This window comes from Pagrus major, chromosome 7 (genome assembly GCF_040436345.1).
Source record: "Pagrus major chromosome 7, Pma_NU_1.0".
Lineage (NCBI taxonomy): Eukaryota > Metazoa > Chordata > Actinopteri > Spariformes > Sparidae > Pagrus > Pagrus major.
In genome coordinates, this window is record NC_133221.1 from 22001064 (window position 1) to 22025863 (window position 24800).

General features: G+C 42.1%; 4 protein-coding genes and 1 pseudogene across 7 annotated transcripts in view; 3 read left to right on the forward strand and 2 right to left on the reverse strand.

Moving 5' to 3' along the window:
* ubr4 (ubiquitin protein ligase E3 component n-recognin 4) overlaps positions 1-2742 on the forward strand; it is a 47806-nt gene extending 45064 nt beyond the window's left edge. For all 4 annotated transcript variants that reach the window (XM_073470477.1, XM_073470479.1, XM_073470478.1 and 1 more), the window contains 4 exons: positions 104-328; positions 702-792; positions 887-1049; positions 1264-2742. In XM_073470477.1, coding sequence (XP_073326578.1) covers positions 104-328; positions 702-792; positions 887-1049; positions 1264-1328 — 544 coding nt within the window. In that variant the 3' untranslated portion in view covers positions 1329-2742. The remainder of the gene's footprint in view (positions 1-103; positions 329-701; positions 793-886; positions 1050-1263) is intronic.
* A 5066-nt stretch (positions 2743-7808) lies between these two features.
* Positions 7809-9048, forward strand: LOC141000037 (transcription factor HES-5-like). The gene is made up of 2 exons (XM_073470658.1): positions 7809-7899; positions 8010-9048. Exons 1-2 carry the CDS (start codon positions 7837-7839, stop codon positions 8448-8450), a joined length of 504 nt encoding a protein of 167 aa, XP_073326759.1. The 5' UTR covers positions 7809-7836; the 3' UTR covers positions 8451-9048.
* A 4327-nt stretch (positions 9049-13375) lies between these two features.
* LOC141000240 (transcription factor HES-5-like) lies at positions 13376-14070 on the forward strand (annotated as a pseudogene).
* A 1450-nt stretch (positions 14071-15520) lies between these two features.
* On the reverse strand, positions 15521-16613 carry LOC141000054 (transcription factor HES-5-like). The gene is made up of 2 exons (XM_073470676.1): positions 16518-16613; positions 15521-16408 (listed from the first exon to the last, which is right to left on the reverse strand). The coding sequence occupies exons 1-2, from the start codon at positions 16584-16586 to the stop codon at positions 16046-16048; spliced, it is 432 nt and encodes a 143-aa protein (XP_073326777.1). The 5' UTR covers positions 16587-16613; the 3' UTR covers positions 15521-16045.
* Positions 16614-18459: 1846 nt separating this feature from the next.
* tas1r1 (taste receptor, type 1, member 1) lies at positions 18460-23661 on the reverse strand. Its single transcript, XM_073469794.1, has 6 exons — positions 23465-23661; positions 22979-23303; positions 21702-22472; positions 21033-21251; positions 20467-20587; positions 18460-19385 (listed from the first exon to the last, which is right to left on the reverse strand). Exons 1-6 carry the CDS (start codon positions 23659-23661, stop codon positions 18460-18462), a joined length of 2559 nt encoding a protein of 852 aa, XP_073325895.1.
* Between the last annotated feature and the right edge of the window lie 1139 nt (positions 23662-24800).

A 24800-nucleotide genomic window follows, 5' to 3' on the forward strand; every position in this document is an offset into this window, starting at 1 on the left:
GACACACAAACCAAAAGTCAGCCTATTTGACCAACATTCAGCTGGTATGGCTCATGTATTTCACACCACTATCATCTCGCTTTGTTTTGCAAACTCACTGCAGTACAAGGGCTACGTCCCGGGAGGAAAAGAACTTGCAGAGTTTCCAGGAGCAGCCGTGTGAGAAATGGGTGGAGAGCTCATACGAGGTTGAAGGACCGCACTATTTTACCATCTTGGCCATGCACATCATGCCGCCTGAACGCTGGAGGACTTCACGGATATACTTCCTACGAAGACTCCTGGTTAACGCACACGCCCGCAAGGTCTCAGCAGTCAGCACCAACAAGTACGACACTCAACCTTCTTAAAAAGACATTCTGTCCCTTTGTTTTACAGCCGACACAGGGTTGATGCAGCAAATCTGTGCACTGTATTTATTAAACCTCTTCATTTTAAATTACGTTAGAAATGGGCCAGCATGGATGGTAATATTAAAAACCTGCTTCAACAGTGTTATTTCAAATGCATCTCATACCTACATGGTAAGATGCACTGCAAGTTTCCAGTTAGGAAAAGCTGTTTCTCTGATGTAACTATGTGTGTGTTTCTGTAAAGCAGAAGCTCTGTGCTACATTTAGGAATTTCATATCAAATGTAAAATAAAAATTTATCTTGTAACAATCTCCTACCTTCATCCTCTTCTTCTCATTTATTATCAGACTCACAGATAAAGCACCAAAGGAATATGCAGTCTATCGCTCGCCTCTCCTCTTCTGGGGCCTGGTGGATCTAGTCTACGACATGTTCAGGGTAAATGCTTTACAGTTTCAAAACTACTTGTAGTTTGAAAACTTAAGCTACAATAATTAACCTCTCTGCCATTGTCTTCTCTTTGGCCATACAGAAAGTACCCACCAGCAACACAGAGGGGGGCTGGTCCTTCTCGCTGGCAGAATATGTCCGTCACAACGACATGCCCATCTACGAGGCCTCAGAGCGCGTGCTCCGGGCCTTCCAGGATGAACTCATGCCCGCCGAGTCCTTGTCAGAGTTCTTTGATGTTGTAGGTCAGTATACACACACCTGGTCAACTTTATAACTGCTTGATTATCAAAATTGAAAGATGAAAAAATTCTTCAACGCTTCAAAGTCTGAATTAATTTTGGAAATGGGAGAAATCCACATCGACCCAACTGATGCAGCTCTACTTTTGACATTACTTTCTTGCCTGGTGGAAGTTCAAATGTTGATATGAAACTTGACTTCCTGTTTGTCTTGCAGGTCTCCTCACTGAAATCGCAGACCCAGACCTCTTCCTGCAGGATTTGTTGAACTCTTTGCCCTGATGGCCAACCTCAACCTACACCCCTCCAACACACAACAGCCCTGCAAATAATGTCAGGACACCTACCAACTGAAGAAAAAGAAAAAAAAGATTTTCTCTGTTCACACACATGCTGAGACACACAGAGTATACACCATGCTTCTTACTCACTTCCCCTCCCCCATATGACATCTTCAAATTAACTTTAAGCAGAAACTATGTGTAGTCTAAAGAAATCATCCACTTTTGGCAACATCTCTGTAATGTTTAACAAAAAAACACAATGCTGTTAAAGGGTGAGGGGAACACACTAAAACAGAATTTACGCTCTGCTCCTGTGATTCAGATCGCTTCAGTTTAGAGTTTCTCGCCAAGCTTGAGACGAGAAGAGATGTGAGGCTCTGCGAATCATTAAACCAGAGATGTTTTGTGTGTTTTCTGGGTCATGACTGTTACCGCCAACAAAGCTGGGGATTCTCTATTGTTCTGTCTTTACAGAAAATCGCAGATTGTCACAGAATGGCGTGTTGAGAGAATTTAATTATTCATGTTAAGAACGTTTGTTTTCTGGTTGATGGAATAACGCGTGAATTCTGTTTTAGAGTGGAAATCTTGGCTTTCAAACGCCCACCCCCCTATGATATTGGAGTGCAATGTTAAGGTGACTAAAAATGTTTTGGGATTTGACCCACCACGTGTTAAGAGTGGCATTTGATTTTATCTCGTTTTCCTTCTTTGTTTGTTTGGTTTAAGTTGTTTTTGGTCAGGGCTTTTTAAAATGGCGAAAGGTTTCAGTGTCACATGGTTTTTGAGCTAACCTGTCCTTTTCTTGCGGACTTTTGCTGTTTGGTATCCATGTAGGTTCTAACTGGAATTTGAGTGATGGACAGAAAAGAAACATTTTTGATTTGTGTGTATGTGTAAGGTTTATTTTATCAACCTCAGAAGTAACATGGGGAAAAGAACAATGAATAAAAGTTTGTTTTATTTTATTTTTTTCATGAAGCTATGCCTTTGTGACAAAGTGAACTTTAGACTTGTGAAAGATTTCATCTGTTGCAATGAAATATCAGACCTGTCTAAATTAATAATAAAACAGACCTACATTATATCCTTAAACACTTTTTTCTTTGATTAATTGATTTGTCGTTCAGTTTGTTTTCTTCCAGGGCAGTTTCTTCATTTCTTAGGCCCCAAAATCACTGGCAACACTCTTGTGTCAATCCCCAGAACAGTGCCGCTAAGTTTTGAACTTTTCAACTTACAAACTGTTTAAACAGCACCCTTGTACTTGAGAGCTGAATGCATGGTGTGGAGTTCGCCCAGTTTATTGTAAATTCACCTATTCCCGCTGCTACAATGTTCAACTTGTTGCTGAATGTCTGCTTTTTGAATTTAGCCTCTGATTAATAAAGCTGTAATAATTCCAAATATGATCCAGGGTGGTAACCTCCTCTGTTCCTGCTGCTGTTTGCACTCTTAAAAAGGATGCATCACTTTCTAAGTCTACGTTAAAAAAACACATTTGTTTTCCAATCAGCAGAGACCTTTTTCACAGGAGACATTGTGATATGAGCTTTTGAAAGATTAATGATGGTTTGTGCATGCGGGGTCACTTGCAGAACAAAACAGCCGTTGTTTATATCATCAATAACAGCTGTGCTCTTTCTTTTATTACAAGTTAAAATGTCTGATTAAGAATTATGTCATAGCTGTTAAAATGTAAAGAAGAGACGCATTTAAATTTTTTTTATGCATTTGAATTAGGTTTTTATGAAGATTTGATTGTTTTAGCAGTTATTTGTTTATTCTTTAAGGGTTTTTTCAAACAAACATCTATTTAAAGTAGTAGAGTAAAAGGATACAGTGCAGTGTGTCAACTACTGTTACATTTTGAAGGGCATCTAATGCCCAAACTGCCGTATTTTATGGTTTAGATCATTAGTTCCCTGCTGGCTTCTGATGAATCCATTCAGTATCCACTCTGTCTGCCTTAATCTAGATGGGTATTCTCTGTCACTTACTGGTGCAACAATAACAAAACTTCCCACATAATCATTTGTTTCCTGTGGAAACATTACAGCCAGATTCTGCAGGAGCAATAGAAAGCATCCTGACATCACAAACTGCCATGGTTCGTGCACAGCCCAGGACAGGAAGGCTCTACAGCGGGTGATTAATACCGCCCAGGTACCCATCTGCCCAACATCAGTGACATCGGTGAAGCGAGACATCTGCACAGAGCTCAGAGGATACTTAAAAACAACACCCACCCCAGCCACAGTCTGTTCACCCTGCTGCCATCTGGCAAAAGATACAGAAGTTTCCAACATAAATGCACTTTTTCAGTATTTGAGATGCACACAGTTCATGCATTTTGTCACACTCTGTCATGAAATTGTAACAAAAAGCCTAATGGACTTCGGGTCAGTAATTATATAGAAACGTTCATCTGTACTGCTGAGGTGTTGAGACCAGAGTCCAGGGAGAAGAAGCTGTTTTCTGTGTGGATCATGTCCGAGGTATAACCGTGTGACGGCCACTAGAGGGTGATATTCATTAAGACATGATATGTGACAGATGGAAATTGTAACTCCCCATTTTCAGTGTGAACTGTTATTTACTACAGCATAAAAATTGAAAGGGTTAATTTTTAAGTTTGCATTTGTAGTGATGTGAAATAATAAGATGTGTTTTACCAGGAAATCATTCTCAACTCAGACTGTAAATGATGAAAACCTCAGTTTATTTTCCAACTTCCATATGAAAGCACATATTGCACATTTCACTTACAGTTTTCAGTGAGACATTTTATACATCACAACTAAGAATAACATCACTCACAATGTCGTAAAAAAAAAACATTTACAAAACAAAGTATGCATTGGCATACACATTTCCCTTTTATACAAAGGAATATGGCTTTTACTTTCACAAAATCTTGACAACATGGTCTTTAAGTGACCAGTTTCAAGGAGTACTAAGGTTTAAGGCAAGAAATGCACATTTTAAGGCCACATCGGTGGACCAATACAATCACTGTATATGGTATTAATCTCACATCTTTTACACGTCAAAAACACACATCAACAACAAAAATACCCTAAAAATCTCTTGGATTTACAGTCCTTTTTCCACCTGAAGATTTCTTTTCCATTGGAAACTTCTTGACATAGTTCTGTTATTATGAGCTTGTGGACACAGTCCCACATCTCATTTTTTGTTATCTTCACTTGTTACTGGCAGCACAGCGGCGCCACGTCCTCAGCCGGTGAAGGGAAGAACCGCATGGCCTCTCTGGAGGATTTGTTGTAGCCGTTATGAAAAATCAAGGCCTTCTTCACTGCGAAGAAGGAGACGGTCTTGTCCCACACGTCAGAGCTGGACACCCCCGTGTTCAGTTGGCTCTCCAGTGCTGAGCGGAGCCTCACCGCTGTGTCTGTGCACTTCCTCTCCAAAATCATCATCTTACACATGCTGAGGAGAAGGAAAGAGAAAAATCAGATTAGTGCTATATTCACAAACAAGACACTGGTTTTGAGTTGAACTGATTACAGAAACCCAGAACATCAAGAGCTGCTTAAAGGATTAGATCACCTTAAGTAGAAAAAGTATAAAAGTATATTTCCTGCTTTGCCCCTAGTAGAATCAAGCTTTTTAATCCTAATAATGGAGCAAATAAAACAAAAACTGTGTGCTGTAGTGGTACGTGCGAAAATGCTTTTTGGTAATTTGCTTATCTGCCCCAAAGTCAAAACTAAGGGTCACACACTCTCAGTCAATACTGATCAGTGTTATCTGTGCAAGAATCAGGGAAACATCCCTGTGACCCCAGAGTGACCTTGAATGAGACGAAAGTTCAAAGAAAAGAAATGAGCTGCGGATGAATCAAATGATGAGTTTCTACAGATGAGTCTTGAGCTTACGTTGTGTGCTGATCCCTCATGGTGAATATGCAGTCGGATGGTTTCCAGGTCCAGGTCTGTGTCGGGCACGAGAGGCGTTCAGGGTTATGATTTTAACCACTGAGACCTCCCTCCCTTATATACTTATGCCAACGTTCCCATCGATTTTAATGTGATGCTGGTTCTCACAGTGTTTGGCCAATCACAAAGCAGTGTTATGACAATAGGATGTGAATGAATTAGTTGAATTCATGGGGTACAATGGCCCCAGTCCAAACAAACAGGTGGGAGGGGCCCTTCACTGGCCTCTTGTCTCTCATCCGATGCGCAACAACGAGGGAGATATCCTCGTTATTGTATCGACTGGCAGTGATATGTTGTGGGAACGTGGAGGGAAAACGTCTGCCTTGAGGAGAAGCATGGCCATTAAACAACATGGTGGACAGAGATGATCAGACCTGAGCTCCAACTTTTTATTCTATGAACTGGTGTAAATGTAGAAGAAGTGCCCTTTAAAAGATAAGAAAACTGTAAAGTCATCACAGACTTGATGTGTCAAAATAATAGCTATAGTTCAGGTATACTAGCTATAATTATAATATAGTTTCTCGTGTTACGATTTGTAATATTTGTGTCCTTAATGTGAATTTCTACAGTTTATCTCATGCACCTTTTCATTTTTAGGCCCTTTCCTTGACAAACTTAAAGAAAAACTTCATCGAGCTTTCCACAAAGTTTCCCACCCTTCACACACACACTCTCACACACACCCTATTCTTCTTATTTAACTTTCTGTCTCTATTTCAGCCTCTCCAATTCTCACGGTGAGCGTCTCCCATGCTTGATTGGCTGACAATAGCGTACGATCCGTCCAGATGGTGTGCCTGGAAGCCCTGTTGACAGCACTGTGTTCCTGGGTGTGTGTGTGTGTGTGTTGGGATGGAGGGAGAGGGAGGGGGGTTGGTCACTCAATCTTTGTTCGATGGGGCACACTTCCTTTGTGCAGCCGGCCTCAGTGTCATTAACACTGAAGTGTGGGAAGCCTGGGACCACAGCGGCTCCCACGTTCCACACAGGCAGGAAGGGAGCGTGTGACTGAGACGTGGCCAGCGGCAGGCAGGTCAGCCAGCTGTGTGTGAGTGTGTGTGAGAGAGTGTGTGTGTGTGTGGGAGGGAGGGGAAAGTGAATGAGAGTGTGGCTGTCTGTATGAGTATGTGGGGGGTTTGCCTGATGTGTGAACATGTGCTGGGAGTGTGGAGACTGTTAGGATGTTTACAGTTGAAGCTGTTTTCTTCTCTAACAGTTCAGATCACGTTCATCGACCGTCAAATTAAAGTGGACAGCCAGAACTTCAAAAGCAACTGAGTCCTTTTCACAGCCAAACATCCAGTGTTAGTATTGAGGCGCCAGAGTATCACTAAACACTTTATTATCACAGGGTATAATGATGGTTTTAAAGTGCCTGAAAATGTGTTGTTCAAATCTTACATTTTTCCGTCAAACTGAATTGTAGCTGAAGAATTAGAATTTAGAAACATTGCCTTACATCAATTAGAAACATTAAAGGGGCACTTAAAGGTGGCAGGGTCCGCCAAACATAACCAAAGTATACTAAATAGTATGAAATTGTGTTGTCCATTAAGGTCAGTTTGTTTATTCAGTTTATTCAGTCATGAAAACAAAGAGAGTTTTGTTTATTTAGTTTGTTTAGGCATACAAAAACATCAGTCAATGAAGATCTTTCATTGATTAAAATTTCCTCAACAAACTACATAGTGCTCCTTTAAACACTTTATTTGGGGCTAATTCTGACAGTCAGAGCACCTGCAATGTCAGTAATGATGCCTCTTCGCACAGGAAAACATCCTGTGAAAGAACCAGTGTTGTTCTACTTTCCACAGATGAACTGAACATTATTTATATGAAGAAACTGAACAAGAAAACAGGCTTTTGGGCCTTTAATTAACAGACTGTTTTGGTGTGTGGGCCACACATTCTCTTTTCTTCATCAAGTACATTTTATTTGAGTCCAAAAACTTTCCGAGAAGCCCTTCTTCTATTCATCTCGGAGACGTCTCAACTGTTGCACAGCTCCATGAGGAAAGTCTGCCGTGTCAAACCGGTGGAAGTGGCTGCATGTTGGTCTTTTCTAATGCTTGGCCCTCTGTAACACCCACGTGTGCCTGGTGGCGGAGGCACTTTGTGCTCAATTACGTGGCGGCAGAGATGACATGAGACAGCGGCGTGCTTCCCTCTGGGGTCACCACTTTCCCATATCAACACAAGCACAGGGTCAGTCTCCCAGCTACTCCCCCCCTCCTCACTCCCCACCACCCCACCCCGGGCTCTTTCTCTCGCAGTCTATTCCTCCACCTGCTCCCCGGAGACACACTCATTGTCCCCACGGCTATAAACACTTCATTGAGCATGTGGCAGCCCTGCGTTCCTCAAAGCCCTTCCCAGCGCTCTCATTGGCCCAGGGACTGTGAGAAACTCCAACAAGCCCAAGACCCACACATTCATATGGAGATTTGGGTGTATAAATACAGGGCAGAGGCAGAGGAGAAGGCAGCTCATATTCAACTGGCTCTTCTGACTGAGCAGGACCGCTCTCACTCTACAGCTATGGCTCCCACTGTGTTTGGACAAGCAAGCTTTCCTAAGGAACACCTGACTCCTGCTCATAAGGTAAACTTGATTTCTATAAAGTCACATTACTCCCTTGTTGAATTGTGCTTATATCATTTGAAAAAGTTTGATTATTATATCTAATTGATTTTTCTTTTTCTTTTCTGCAGCTGAGAAAGCCAATGGTTGAGAAACTGCGCAGAGACCGCATCAACACCAGCATCGAGCAGCTGAAGTCCCTGCTGGGCCCTGAGTTCCTCAGGCAGCAGCCCGACTCCAAGCAGGAGAAGGCGGACATCTTGGAGATGGCCGTGGCCTATCTGAGAGGCTGGCAGCAGCAGAAGCAGCAGCCGTCCAGCCTGACCTCTGGCTTGATGACGGCCGGCGATGGCTACTCCCGGTGCGTGCAGGAGGCCGTCAGCTTCCTGTCCCACTGCGATGTCCAGACCCAGACCCACAGAAGGCTGCTCAGCCACTTCCAGGGTCTGCAGGCGTCCAGCAGGACCAGCCACAGTCCCTCCACCCTCTCCCCTCCTGGCTCTCCGCTCCATCAGGTCAACTCCAGCAAGGGTGTGAGCCAGGCCAGTGGTGCTCTGTGGAGGCCCTGGTAGGACAGAGGCAGCGTCACTTCCACTCAGAGAAAGAGAACTATGTCTGTGAACGTCATGGACAGAAAGTGAAGACTCACTGAAGTCTGTTTCCTTTTGCTTTGGCAGGAGATTCAATATTGTTGAGTTTTATACTTGTGGAGAAATGGGCACCATGTGCCAGTGTTCCTGGTGAAGGACTGAAATGATTCAGGTTTTACTGAATATGTACACCATGTCTATACACATCATACACAGTGTTTGCTCTGTGATTGTGTTAAATGTTCCTGTGGGGAAAAACAACTTGTTTTGTTTGTTTTGCAAACGTCACTGAATGATCCTGTTGTAACACCCATGTTGGGTTAAAGTATTGAAGTGTCTGAGACACTGTTTGATTTATGTGTTTAAACTACTGTCTATCTCTGATACTGAGTATCACTGACTGATACATTTCACCAGCTTGGTGTTGATGAATCAAAAACATCCCATAAATGGATCCCATGGATCCACTTTTTCTGTAAATCGTATTATGATTATACTTGATTATGACTACATGTAACCATTATTTGGCCTATGCGTGAAGAAGAGTGACTGTTGGACTGTTAACTGTTCAGTTGTGATGTTAAATACAGATGTTTTTTCATCTTCAAATGATTACCTTTTATAAAGGCATTTTATGTTGACATCAATCTTTGCTAAAAGAATCTGATGAATTACTTCCTTGAGAAGTTTGTCTTTGAAAAAAATAAATGGAAAACTTCACATGAAGTTTTGAAAACTTAAACAATCTTTGTGTTTTCGCCTTTATGTCAGTGGACAAAGTTCATATAAAATCACACATACACACTATAGTTTTAGTGCCTACATTAATGACTGAATGAATAATCAACTCCTGTGTGCAGGAGAGCAGGTGGAGTTTGTGTTAGGTTTGTAAATATCTCCATTAAGGATTACACACTTAAATCCACTCACACAGTTTATCAGCACAGCATTTAACTACAGCAGCTTCACAGTCGTGCCTCACGCAAGGGAACAACAGCAAAGAAATCACAGTTTGACTCCTATGGCAGTTTGTTTGGGTAGCGCTAAAAAAGCTCTTGTCCCATAGTGACATGTCACATAGCTTACTCTACCTCTACACAGTCACTTTGTTTGTTGCATTTAGGCTCCACAGGTTTACACACTTTGTATTGTTAGGAAGAATGATTTCCACATTTGGAGAAGAGAAGAGAGACCATTCATACAACTGTAATTATGTGCATGCTGCTTCTGATGAAAAGGTTAATACAGACTAAATTTACAAGATTAGAGATTGAGTCATTCTTCAGGAGACTTGTGCAAAAATTAAACAAATTATATTTATTCTGGTCTGATCTACATTCTCAGGTCTTGAGAGGTTAATTAGAACCAGTGGAGCTGAACATTAAACCACATTTGAATTTAAGAAATAAATGTGTTTTGACATGCACTGATTTGTTTACTATGTGTATTAAATATAAATGTGTCTGTTATCTGCTGTATCATACTTTGTGTCTCAGTATTTCCCACAGGGATCATTAAAGTTTCATCTTATCTGACCTTGCTGGTGCACAGGTGTTCAAAAAAAAAGAAAAAAACTGGGGTTTGGTGACACCCCCGCACATCACATGCCCCACCTCTGTTGTGGTGGTCGGAGCATGCTGTCTAGTGCTTGAGTTATGTCTCAAGTGCCACAAAAGTCTTTCACAACTATTTTGTGTGCAGAAGTTGTGGAGAATGTGGCATGCCCTGCCTGGGACTTTCTCAGGGTCTCGTTGGCCAGGCCAGATGGTCTGGCTGAAGCTGCCTCCCCTCCCCCTTCAACAGGAGATCAAACACCATAGCTAATGTGATGTGTAACAAGACACACTTCTATTGTTCCCGTCTCGGGGCCAGTGAATAGGCGCAGAGTGTGGGAAACGGGAGATACCACACTCACAGAGAGATGGCTGACGGGAAGCCGCTCTGCACTGCCGCAGGTCTGAGCTAGGGCCGAGACTTTATGGCAGGAATTCAGAGCTCTCAGGCTGCTCGTGGGAGGGGAACTCGTCTTCACACACACTTGTAGACAAAGACCCCCAGCAGCCGTGTAGTGCACACTAACTTTTCAGAGGAGGCACAAACTCACACAAACATGCGGACAATGAAATCAATGGAGAGGACAGATAATAAAGCCGAGCATGGACGGGACTTGACAGATTGGCAGTTGCTACTGTGCTTTCAAATACTGCAGTGATGACAAAAGAGATACAGACATGAATTAAGAGACAGAGATGTTTTCTTAGACATACCTAGATATGCAAATGAAGAGTAAACAACTAGTGCTGCTTATATAGAAAACTATCTGACAGAGTTTTAAGCGTTGACGGTGACAGTAAATATCAACAGGTCACAAACCTGCTCAGAAGGCCCCAGAGGGAATGCGTATATAAATCTACTCATAATCACTAAAGCACCTTGAAATACCCTCCACTTCACTTGTTTCACAGCTGGGGTTACAGGTTACTTACAGATAAAGATTTTAGAATCAACATTACACTCATAAAATGTTGACTTGATTTGATGGTAAAATACTTTTTTTTTTTTACATTTCTTTTTGTGCAGATTTGTTTTTATTTATGATTACCTTACCAAGTACCAAATGCCTAAAAATACATTTATAATTTAACACTTGTATAAGATCAGTTTCTCTTCAGTATACTGTTTTTGCATATATTTTGCTCACAGCACTTGTTTACTTTGCCTCACCATGATGCAGGCTGGGGGTGGAAAATGTCCAGTGATGTGAAAAGTACCCAAAAGTCATACTTGAGTAAAAGTAAAGACATCGTGTTCAACTATTACTTTGGTAAAAGGGGAAGTACTTGAATAAAAGTCTTAAAGTATCTTACATTTAATGTACTTAAGTAGTCAAAGTAATTTTCTGGTTTTAAATGTACTTAAGTATCAAAAGTATGCATGTATTCAGCATTTTTCTGATTATAGGAATCAGTATTTTTTTTCATATCCAATTGCCAATAAAACAAATACCTTTAAAAAATATCCTACATTGGCTCTGATACATAACAACTATAAGGTGTTTCTTGCCTGTAATAAGTAAAAAAAAATCTGCCACTAGAACAAGTGAAAATAGTTTAAAAGTAGGCCAGTCTTATATTAACTGTAATGAGATAGTTTGACTATAAATTAGACAAATATACTTGGTAAGAATCTGAGTTTTTGCAGTAAAATGTTGCCAGTGTGTGGATACTCTCTGCTTTTCTTAATTTGAGTAACATATTTGCATGGAGGACTTGGCATGGATTGTTTCTGTTGTGGCATTTCTACTTTGACTTAATTAAAACTTTGGAGTTCTTCTTTTAGCATTGTAGAAGGGGTCTGAAACCTTAAATTAAAAGAGTCAACACAGACTAAAGGCAGACAGGCTCCTCTGTGCCAGGCAGCGAAGCCAGTTGACTTGATTTTTCCCAGATGGACCGGGACACAGACTTTCTGTTTGTCCTGCAACAAAAGATCAATTAACATTCCCAGTGGAGCATTGAGGAGCGGCATGGCTTTTGTAGCTCATTTACCCTGATGTTGGGGACTGGTGGGAAACTGGGGAGACGGGACTACTCACACTGCACCCACAAGGCCGGCTTCACATCTGGGGCCAGCCAGTGATGGAGGCCCTCAGAGGCACGCTGCCAGCTCGCTCGTAATGCCATTAACTTGACACTAATTTGACACAGTTCATTTACAACAGGGTCTGCAGACAAGAGCCTAAAGGGTTTCGTACAGTGTTTCAGCGGAACTTGGTGACTAATATGTGACTAGAAACAATCATCTAAATGTGATCTGTCTCACCACACACAACTGAGCATCCAGGTCTGACTGAAAATCCATGGAAACTGATCAACCTGAGAATTAAAACACATGATTTGAAATGAAATATTTAAAAAAAAAGATAAACTAATGATTTTGCTAAAGGTGGCTCTATCTATCTATCTATCTATCTATCTATCTATCTATCTATCTATCTATCTATCTATCTATCGTGCACATATGACCCCATTTACGTCTTTCTGCATGAGCTCAGGTGTAATTAAATTATTAAAATGTTCTTGACGAGGGAACAAACTGAATCAAAAAGTCACGCTGTGCGTCATTAGGTGCGCACGAGACCTTTAGCCTCGCCTCTGCACCGCACGCGGTCTCGACTCGCGCCGCCGAGAGCGTGCGCCACTTCACTTGCTGCCTGCTTTCACACCTGCTAGGACTCGAGTCAGCCTCAGATCATCGCCAGCGTGCCTGTCCTCACATCACTGCAGTCTCTCTTCACACATGATTCCTGTGAAATAAACTGGAGCAGCAGTTGGAAAAAAGCAACAGGTGGGAAATGAAACCTGCAGCCAGCTGACGTCACTCTTTGACGTTGATGACTTCCCTACTCTTTCAGCTTTATACCCCTCATTCATTTAAATAGTTAAACATATAAACTTTATTTAGCGTAAGTGTGGTGAGCGTGTGACCAAAAAAATAAACATTTTATTTCCATGTGTCCAAATGCTCCTGTGTTGAAAGCACCAAAGTGCTCTCTGGAGGAAGGGAGACTTCCTTTGAAGAGAAAATGAAAGCCTCCAGCTTATATTGTTTTATTACAGTCAAGCATTTGGCCCTTAATTGCAGTAACCCCCCTTTGAAGATGCTCTCTTTCCTGTGCTTCCCTTCCCTTTATTTTACCTCTAAAAAATTCAACTCTGACCTTCAGTCCATGATAAATTCTCAGATGACTCTGATAAAGTGTTAATTACCTGTTGCTTATCTTGGGAAACATGCCTCACACAGATAAATGCTCTGTGAGTTATTGACGTGTCTTCCATTGTTGTGCTGGGAGTCCCACTGGTCTGAGTGTGGGAACCCCAGCCCTGCCTGAGCCACATGGCTTTGTTATGCTAATGACTGGGTATAAAATGAGGAGCAGCTCCCCCATAGACATCAGAGCTAACACTGCCGTCCAGAAGAAGCTGCTCACTTCACCTGCACAGACATGGCTCCCTGCTCCACCAACTACTCCTCTGTTCACCACATCAGGATCTCTGAGAGAGACAACATCAAAGTGAGTACAGGAGGGCATTTTGAGGCTTTTGCATCGTGCAGTACAGATGTCTGATTGTTTATTGCTGAATTTGAATCATAAGCTCACCTGCCTGTCTCCTCTCCCACAGTTGAGAAAACCCGTTGTGGAGAAAATGCGCAGAGATCGCATCAACACCTGCATCGAGCAGCTCAAGATGATCCTGGAGAAGGAGTTCCACAAACAGGAGCCCAACTCCAAGCTGGAGAAAGCCGACATCTTGGAGATGACTGTGAGCTTCCTGAGGCAGCAGCTGCAGCCAGGCCTCCGTCACAGCACAGACTACAACCAAGGCTACTCTCACTGCTGGAGGGACTCTGTGCACTTCCTCTCTGCAGGATCCAACACAGAGGCCTCCGTCACTCCTCTGCTGGGCATCCAGCAGCAGCAGAAGCAGCACCATCAGGCCCAGAGAACCAGCAGCTCCTCCACAGTCTGCTCCACCCTCAGGCCCACCATGCTGCAGGACAGCAGCAGCAGCAGAGGCCCCGTGTGGAGGCCCTGGTAGAGACTCTGACACACAGACACTGTGAGACCTGAGGGGAGCTGCTCTCTCCCTCACTATGTAGGAAATATATTTCCAGCCTGCTTGTTCTTGGTGGGTTTCTTTATTGTCTCATCACATTGATGGACAAGTAGTAAAAGCGAAGGCTCTCACTTATTTGAAGATTGTCCTGCTTTGACTTTGATTCACATCTGATGTTTGCTTTTCCTTTTGTGTTTAAAGCTGGTTGATTTTGAGTGATGACGTTTTGGTCAAATCTTTTGAAATGACTGTTTACTCCAGTGGAGTTTATCTTTGGACTGCTTGATGTAAAGGTATATGTATCTGGCATACTGTGTTATACTGAGAATATTTCTCTTCTGTGTTGAATTATCTATGCCAAATTTGAAGATGATGATGATGGTGTGTGTGTGTGTGTGTGTGTGTGTGTGTGTGTGCATGTGTGAGCGAACGCAGTTGGATGTCCATATTAACATTTTTTGATGGGATGTCTATTATTGATTTGCTATCACACTTTTTGGCTCTTAAACATTTGTATGACAATTAACAATAAAAAGATACAATCATAAAAAAACATGCTGATTCCAGATTTTTTTTTTTTAATTAATGAACCAAGTATAAATACATGTATTTTTATAGAGAATTTGAAAAGATGACTTTCCTTTTTAGATAAAGGTATTGTTCTTGGCAGCATCTTTTGGGGAAATTTTCATGAATGTCTGCTTTAAGGTCTTTTAGAGGTCAAAGGTCATGTTATGTTTGGTCCAGGACGCAAAAGATATCAGGATGTTTTCATACATACATAACACTCAAGTTCATAGGTATCATTTACACTGAGGACACTCGGCACATGTCCCCTCAACTTTGTGAAATTATCATTTTTGTCCCCATCACTAAAAGCATAATTGGTTAAAAATTGCTACTGAATTACTTGCACCAAGAAATATTAACTAACAAATGAGATTAAAACAATTTTGAGGCACCATTATAAATGTTTTCCCCGCTGTAATTATCAACTCTAACTTCATATGATCCCCTCGTTACTTCGCCCAAAATCAAGTTGAAAGTTGTGTTCAGACTAAAATAATCTCTTTGATTTAAGCTTTATATAGGCCAAAATTAGGAAACAGGACAGCATTTATTTTAATTCATCTAATTCAGAGCTCATTTAAAAGAAACAGATGTGCACAAGACATCAGCAAAATGTTGAACCTTGTGGACAAATAATAGTTTTGACTAAAAACAAAAAGGTGGTTTAAAATGCTGGAGGAAAGTATCAGTTGGTATTAATTGATCCACACAGGGAAATGTGAATTTTGGCTGCAGTAAGAACTCCCAGATGGCTGGAAACAGCATCAAATGTCTAAAAATGAAACCTTGTCACCATTTCATCAGAAAACACATCTAAAATACAAAGTCATATAGCTACTTAAAGAGAAGAAAAACTACTTATACTTATTTTTTCAGTATATCTGGTTTATTAGATAGTGAGAGCTGGAGAGAGACAGGCAGGGCAGGGGAGGGAGAGTGGATGACAAGTAGTGAAGAGCCCAGGTCAGACTTGACCCCAGGGTGCTGCTGTAGGGACTCAGCCTTGATACATGGTACACGCTCTGCCAGGTGAGCTACCAGGGTGCCCCCTTTCTTCCTTTATTAAAGGTAAATAAGTCACTATAGACATGCTCCGTAAACAAAGCTAGTTTCAAACAATTGTGACATACACTTTTAACTTCAAAACAAGTTACATTTCACTCAATTCATATACTGTATTTGCAATTGCAAAAAGTAACAAAACATTGATAATAACCTCACTGTGAAGTATGAGGATACTGTGATATCATAGGTATCTTCTCATCAATGTGATGAAACACTAAAAACACTCAGTAACAACATGAATGAGCAGGCTGGAAATATATTTCCTACATAGTGAGGGAGAGAGCAGCTCCCCTCAGGTCTCACAGTGTCTGTGTGTTTGAGTCTCTACCAGGGCCTCCACACGGGGCCTTTGCTGCTGCTGTTGTCCTGCAGCGTGGTGGGCCTGAGGGTGGAGCAGACTGTGGATGAGTTTCTGGCTCTCTGGGCCTGATCTAGCTGCTTCTCCTGCTGAGGAGTGACGGAGTCCCTCCAGCAGTGAGAGTAGCCTTGGTTGTAGTCTGTGCTGTGACGGAGGCCCGGCTGCAGCTGCTGCCACAGGAAGCTCACAGTCATCTCCAGGATGTCTGCTTTCTCCAGCTTGGAGTTGGGCTCCTGCCTGTGGAACTCCTTCTCCAGGATCATCTTGAGCTGCTGGATGCAGCTGTTGATGCGATCTCTGCGCATTTTCTCCACAACGGGTTTTCTCAACTGTGGGAGAGGAGACAGGCGGGTGAGCTCATGATTCAAATTCAGAAATAAACAGTCAGACATCTGTACTGCACGATGCAAAAGCCTCAAAATGCCCTCCTGTACTCACTTTGATGTTGTCTCTCTCAGAGATCCTGATGTGGTGAACAGAAGAGTAGTTGGTGGAGCAGGGAGCCATGTCTGTGCAGGTGAAGTGAGCAGCTTCTTCTGGATGCCACTGTTTGTTCTGATGTTACTGGAGGAACCAATCTTCATTTTATAGTGCGTTATTAGCATAACAAGCCCATGTGACTCAGGCAGGGCTGGGTTTCTAACAATTGGACACACATCAATAACTGAGCAGTGAAGCAATCACAGGCTGACCAGGAGAGATAAAACCATTCCCATCACACTGAGTATGGTATGCTGTCAGTCTCTTATCTGCTGCTGTTGGTTATCTCACACTCCAGTCACACCAGGGGACACAGGATGAATCTCCTGATGGTCTCCCAGGGAATAATTAAACAGGATTCAATGCACTGATAGCATTCAGGGAAAAGGCACTGAAAGTGCGCATTGTAATTATAAATTAAATTGCTAGTGCAGAACTGAGACATTTCTTCAGTTTTATATTATGACAATTTGGATATATATTTATATGCATTTTGTCCTTGATAAATCTTTTAATGCTCTGTTACAAGTCACAGTTTTACAAAAACTTAAGTCTGGCTTTGAGTTCTTGACTTATTTTACAGACAATTTTACTGAAATAAACAACAAATTCCACTCTGTTAACATGCAGATTTAATGTTTTTGATTGTGATTTATTGAATTCGGAGCAATAACGTGGGCTCAAATGAGACTACTAGAGACTGTTGACTTCTGCTGGTTCCAAGCAGTGAGTGAATGAGTAAATTCGTTTCTGCATTTGTTTAAATTTGAGGTTTGTATGGGACATCTGGGGTGTCTCATTATCGTTTTTTGGAGCCTTACTGTATCCGTCAGATCAACCAAACTCCTCATAATACTGATCAAGGAACATTTGAGAACAATCAGGCTTTTATATTTCCACACATGTGATGATGAATATTAATTTTCCTACATGCAATGGATCAAAAAGCTTGTCAAACAAATATCCTGAGATCCTCCCCGCAGCACCTTGCTCCAGTCCTTGGTGTGCTGACAATAAAGCTCCTGCTTGTTCACCCGTGGCACACTTCTATTGTTGACTGAGGGTATTAAGCCGTGAGTGGACGGAGAGGACTGTGGGAAAACCAAGCTCGGACTCTACTCACACATCTACTGGTCAATAGCGCTGACCTCCCAGCCACAAAAGGCCTTTTCATCTCTCCTCTCAAACAACAGCCAACAGCAGCACTGTGTGTGTGTGTGTGTGTGTGTGTGTGTGTGTGTCTGTGGTTGCACATACACACAGACACAGACACAAAACTGGCCAATTGTGCTTTTATTCGATATGCAATGAGATGTTACGTCATGCTGAAATACTGGTACTTCTTTCTGTGACCAGCTGCCACTTGTTGTCAAATCCCTGGAAATATGATCTTACCTCTTGTTTTGTTGACCCAAATAAATAAATATCTATTAACTATTAACTATTTATAAATTATGAACATTAAATCACATATCAAAGGTCACTTTATCAAATCTAATAATCTCAAAGACTGTCCTTTCTCCAACACATAGAACACTCCAATTGTATTTATTTATGCATTTATTCGTTGATTCATTTTCACAGACAAAGTACAATTAAAGCGTGAGTATTTGTGACAGTTCCTCGTACGGCTGCCAGGGGGCGCTGTTGATTCTCTACAACAGCTCCCACACTGTTGTGTTGTGCTGTGTTGTAGTGGTAATATCTGACTGACTGGCAAGTGTCCTTGATCAATAATTCCCCTGCTGAGACTTTTCTACATGTATACTTAACTATTTACACTCAGCTGTTAGATACATTTAAAAGTGAAGCTGAACCTGTCTTGTTCCCATTATTTCACCTGGTGCACCTGCATCATTACACCTCAACTACTTTTCATCAACTGACATAATCACAAGCTTCATTTTTGGCTCATGGTATACATTTGAATGCAATTCTGGAAATGGGCAGTCGTGTTCATTTCCGGCTTCAAGACAATTATATAAATTTTGGGCAGGAAGTAGCCCCAGAAGAAGGCCAGGACGCTGAAGAGTATGGCAAACACGTATGCGGCTATGGTAAAGGGGCCCCTGCTGATGAGGTAGAGAGTGAAGAAGCTCATCCAAGAGATCATGTACACCATGAGGCTGAAGGTGATACTCTTGGCCTCGTTGTAGTTGGCTGGCAGGTCTTTGCCCATGTAGCTGAAAGAGAAGCAGAGGATGCTGAGCACTGCTACATAACCAAGCTCAATAGCTGAACCAGGTGAGAGGGTGTTACTGCACTCCAGCACAATGCTGTCGTGGTAGAAGTCGAGATCCTGGCTTGGCTTGGGAGGGTCGATGGCCACACGGAACACAGATACAAGCAAGAGGGTGGCAGACACAAGGAAAATGGTGATCTCTGGCCCACTTTTTTTGGCCCACTTATCATAGGCCGGCGGCAGCTTGGATGCAAATTTAAAAATGCAGACGACCTGGAGGGAGCGCACAGTGATGCAGGCCAGGCACACAGTGAAGCTGATAATGAATAGGGGCTGCTTGAGGATGCAGGCCAGAGGCGACGGCTGGCCAAAATGGCACAAAGAGCTCATGGCAGCGGCAGTCAGGGCTGCCAGCATCAGGAGGCAGGTGCGGCCTCCGGCGGACTTGGCCACTGGCGTGTTCAGGTTGAGCAGGAGGATTATTGCAGAGCTGGAGGTCATGAGAAGACAGCTGGCCAGAAAGACGAGCAGGGCGATGGCGAGGGGGTCATCCCAGGCGAGCAGCAGGACGGTCCTTTTCAGACACTGATCGCTGCTCGGGGGAGCCCACTCCTCTGACAGACACTGCTGGCATGTAGTGGGATCTGTGGAAGAGGAACAGCACAGAAATAAAGAGGAAAACAGGGATGTAAAAGCTGGGCTGGGTTTTTTGTTCAGGGTGATAGAATTCAAATTTAAAGGTACAGTTCACCCCAAAATCAAAAACACATATTTTCCTCTACCTGTAGTGCCATTTTTCCATCTAGATTGTTTTGGTGGGTTGATAAGTTTTGAGATATCAACCATAGAGATGTCGGCCTTCTCTCCAGTACAATAGAAGAAGATGGCAGTGAAATGTGTGGTGCTCAAAGTGCCAAAAATACATTTGAAAAACTCAACAGCAATGTCTCCTTCAAAAAGTCATGACCTGTGGATTCTCTTCAGTAACCAGGTCACTTTGAGCACCACAAGCTGTGTAGAGTGCCATCTAGTTCCATTATTTTAAAAAGAAGACAGACATCTCTATAGCCAATATCTCTAAAACCCTGCAGCTCACACCAAAACAACTAGATGGACAAATAGCACTTCAGGTAAAAAGAAAAATGTGTACTTTTGATTTTGGGGTGAACTGTCCCTTTAACATTAGTAAGTGATCAAGGTGAAATGTTATGGTCCAGAAGAGAAAACACACAGCAGCGTGTTCTGGCCATTTGTCACATGATGTTAGCCACAGTGACTCAATCCAAAAAGGGGTTTTGCATCCCTTTGGTGCCTGAATCAGAACATAGTGTGAGTACGTAGCACCACCTTCTGGTCAACCTCACACACAACAGCTGGAAAATACTGCTGTGATTGGTGGTTTGATCATTTCAACTAGATTTATTACTAGAATTAAAGACTTCACGAGATGAACCTTCCCTTATTGTTGGTCTTTGTCCTGACAGGCGACATGGGACATCCATCTCCTGTCAACTTTGATGCTCTTTGTCTTGCACTTAAATGTATTTTTGGATATCTTACTACTTTGTTTTATATTTGCTGTCACACACTCACTCACCTGCACCACACACACATTTACAGGTTACAGCATATGATTCTCAATCTGTACAAATTCATTCTCTCTCTGTTTTTGTCTTTGAATATTTTTCTGGTGCTTTGGCTTTTCTCTGTGTGTCCTCATGTTACCGCTCAGATTAAGGAATGTAGCAGCGGGACAGGGCAGGCAGTCGAAGCAGCATGTGTGTTGCCCTGTCAGCAGCTTCCTGTGTCCACTTGGGCAAGGTGGAGAGCAGATGGACTTTGGCACCTAGACACAAACAGCAGGGTTTGAAAAAGAAAATACATAACTTTTACTTTATCAGATAATATCATTGAGATCAAAATCTCCAGACTCGAGAACAGAAATAAGATGAAAAAACAAGTCATGCAACACACAATCACATATATCTCTTAAAAAGTCAAAAAAGCATTTAGATTAGTCCAATGGGATGAGATGGTCAAGTTTTAATGTACTGTAATTCAGCCATTTTTATATGGTGCAGAGTCTTGGAGAGAGCAGACCTTCAAGAATTATAAGTTACAGACTGACAATAATTGAGTGCATAGGGATTCAATAACAAATACCTCAACAACAATCTATCAAAATAGACATTTTCAGTTGCAATTTGAACTGCATTTAAAAAATGAGGAGTTTATAAGATTTACAAAAACTTTCCAATCGCTTTACTCAAAAATACTTCAGAGGGTCTTACCTGACTTGATTCTCCTGCGTTGTGCCACTCGATTAGATCAGCATTAATTGTGAGCGTAGTGGGATTTGGGCTGAAAGAGCCCACCTCTCTGACAGACCAGTTCGGCCCCCTCCAAATCCAGCAAACGATGTCATATCCTGTGGGCGGGTCACCGTTCGCATCAAAATAGACAGAGGTGTTTTGGACAGTGAATTGCACCTGCTTGAGCCACGAGAGAAGCTGTGGTGGAGAGGGAGAAGGAACATCAGTGCAGTAACACAAAAAGTGGTTCTGGGGAATGCATTTCTATACTATACAAATGATCAAAATTGATACAAACAGAACCAGAGAGATCACCTTTTTAATTCTGTTGCACCTACATTACCCGCAAGGCAACTATCAGGTTACATGCGGCTTCTTCTGGAGCCACAGAAGGCTTTAAAATATTTTTTCCACATATGCAGTAGTACTCACCAATGCCTGTAAACACACTTTGTGTAAATGTGTGTTTACAGTGTAACATTTCTGGAGTTACCCTTTAATGTAGTGTTTCATTCAGTCAAAGAAAAGTGGTGCAGACATGAAAGATTCTTGCACTTAGAGACACGACCACAACTCCCTTGAGAGATAATATTTTGTGACTATTTCACAAACTGCCTGATTCTATGTTTCAAGATCCCATCTGCTCACCTCCCACGGATACACCCTCCTCTTCTGGCACTCTCCAGTATCACAGCCAAGTGCCTGGTGCAGAGCATGAGCTACAGCATACGTTGCCTTATACACATTGGCAGAGGAGGTGACGTCATTTTTCTCCAGAGGAAAATCCATCCTGGCGAGGTTGTACAAGCCTGTGCTCTGTACACAGTCATTGCCCGAGTTTGTGTTAACATTAGAGACTTCCTGAGTGTCACTGTAGTGCATTGCGGCCTCCAACACCTTCGCTTCAAACTCCTGAAAGCCAGACATGTTTGAATATTTGATGGACACGCCAAGCACAGTACCGATGGTTTGGACCCCAGGTATGCCTGATATAAGAGAAGACGCTGACCAGTCCTCTGACCCGATCCATACCTTATCTGTCACCTTCTTCTCAATGACGAATGGGATTAAATAACTGAATTCTACCTTGTTGGAGAAGACCACAATGGTGTTGACTTGGGTCTTCAGTAAATTCTGCACGATGTTCCTCATGGTCTGATTTTTGTCATCTGAGTAAGCTGGGATGATTCCTTGGTAGGCGATGCAGATGCCGTAGTCTGGTGCTTGCGTGGTTAGGCTTTGCATTCCATCCAGGCCATAGGCGTTGTCACTGCCTAAAATGGCAACCCAGGTCCAGTTGAAACGAACCAGAAGCTGGATCATGGCTGCCACCTGGTTCTTGTCGCTGGGAATCGTGCGGAAAAAGGATGGATAGACGAACTTGTTGCTCAGCTTTTCGTTTGATGATTGATAAGAGATCTAAATAAAGCAAGAACATGACAGGAATGATTCTATGTTGTATTTCATGTAGACGAGGTAATAATTCAAGGGCCATGATAAAAGGAACAGTTCACCCAAAAATGAGAATTCAGTCATTATCTACTCACCCTAATGCTGTTGGAAAGTCGGGTGAAGTTTCGTAGTCCACAAAGCATTTCTGGAGCTTCACAGCAAAACAGCATTGTTGCATTCTCACAAACATCTGGAGGTGCTGCGGACTTACTGTGTTAAAAAGCAACCAAAAAAGCAGCCCCTATGAAGTGGGTGCAAACATTTTTTTTGGTTGTGTTTTTATGTTTTAAAACAAGTCCCCACCTACTTCAGTTGTTCAGGAAAATGTAATGCTGTTTTGCTGTGAAGCTCCAGAAACTTTTTCAAACATGCAAAACTTCAACTGACTTTCCATCAGCATGAGGGTGAGAAGATATAAACTGAATTTTCAATTTTGGATGTACTGTTCCTAGAAAAATTAGGCGATAACTTACTTGTGGTATAAGATAGGACCCCAGTAAAACAGCAGGGGTGAGCGTTTTGCTGCTGCTGTCCGGCCCAATCAAAGCCACTCCTCTCTGACTGCTGTTGTTGAAGTTTGAATCTTTGTCTCTCTGTGTCCCAGATGTTAAGGGGCCCCAGTGCTCCAGCAAGTCCACTGCGGCCAGGATAGCAGTCGATTTCGTGCAGCCGTCGTACATCTGATAGCCCAGCTTCACTCCTGGTAAAAGAGGATGTGGCCCGGTGCTGTTGTTGATTTCTTCCACAGCAAATCTCATGGCTTGCATCAGGTGATATCCGTGTTGGTTGACTTTACCTCTGGAAAAGGTAGCATGTTAAAGAGAAAATTAATCACATAGTGAATAAAACTCCAGATTGTGAAAAATGTAAAATATTTGGGTTGATGTTATAGATAGACATGCAGAGAAAACATAGAAATACACTAGATCAGTGGAGGTTTACTGTCCAGTACAACTTACAGATTGCAATTAACCAAAGCAGGCAAACTACTACTACCAGTTGATTCAGGTTCGAAGTGGAGAGGAAAGAGTCCAGCGAGGATGAAGTCACCCTGCAGTTGCAACCCCTGACCCTGAGAGATGTAATCCAGTTCCCCATCAGCCAACTGCAGCATCAGCCAGCCTAAGGACAAAAACACGCCACCAAACACGTCCATGCTTCACCTCCACCTTACACAGGCTGCTGTGGTTTGCAAAAGGGATCAGAGCCTGTTTTTTTAAGTATGGATTGCTGGAGGGAGGGATGGGAGGACCACTTTTGCATATTTTCCGGGGTGTGTTGCTTGAGTGTAGCTTATTTGCATGTCATATTTGTTTGTGTGACTGTAGAGTTTCCATCCCATTAAAATGAATTGAATAAATGTAATAAGCCATGAGAAGGGAGAACGCTGTTTTTCCCATTACAGACAGTTTTTGGCTCAGTGCTACGGAAGCCCTAAAGGGCCATGCATTCATACATTTTATTTCCTCCGTTTTCCTGTGATAACGAGTTAATTTCATTTGTTTTCTCGAGATCTCGAGTTATTATCTCGAAATAACAACTGCCGTTTTCCCGAGATAACAGGATAATTTTCTTGAGATCTTGAGAAAACAAAACAATAGTGTAGTATATTAAATCATTGCAGGAAACATCATTCAGTGTAGCAATGTCAGAGGAGCAGGAGCATATCGATCACCACGTCACATATCTTTTCAATCAAGGCCTGACACAGGCTGGTATAGCATTATGCCTTGCTATTACAGATAATATACACATTAGTGTGCATAATCTAAAAAGACGGTTAGCAAGGCTTCAGCTATATCGGCGACGCAATCTAAGTGAGCCTGATGTCCTCGTTAACTACATAGCTGACCAGCTATGTAGTTATTGACGAGATCTCGAATTAATTATATCGTTATCTCGTGAAAACAAAGTTTCGTTATCTCGAGATCTCGAGAAAATTATCCTGTTATCTCGGGAAAACGGCAGTTGTTATTTCGAGATAATAACTCGAGATCTCAAGAAAACAAATGAAATTAACTCTTTATCACGGGAAAACGGAGGAAATAAAATGTATGAATGCATGGCCCTTTAGGGCTTCCATACAGTGCAGATCTCATAACCTTCAAAAAATACCAAGACTGATATTGAGTACTGCAAACTTTTAGGACCTTGTATGACTGAAGGTCTCTCTTGTAACAGATTTTCTAATTTCTAATTTCAATGAGATTTCTCAAAACATCAGTCACTCTATCGACAAACCAGATGTTTTACAAGCCAACAACATCAAACGGTTAATAACTTTTACAATAATTT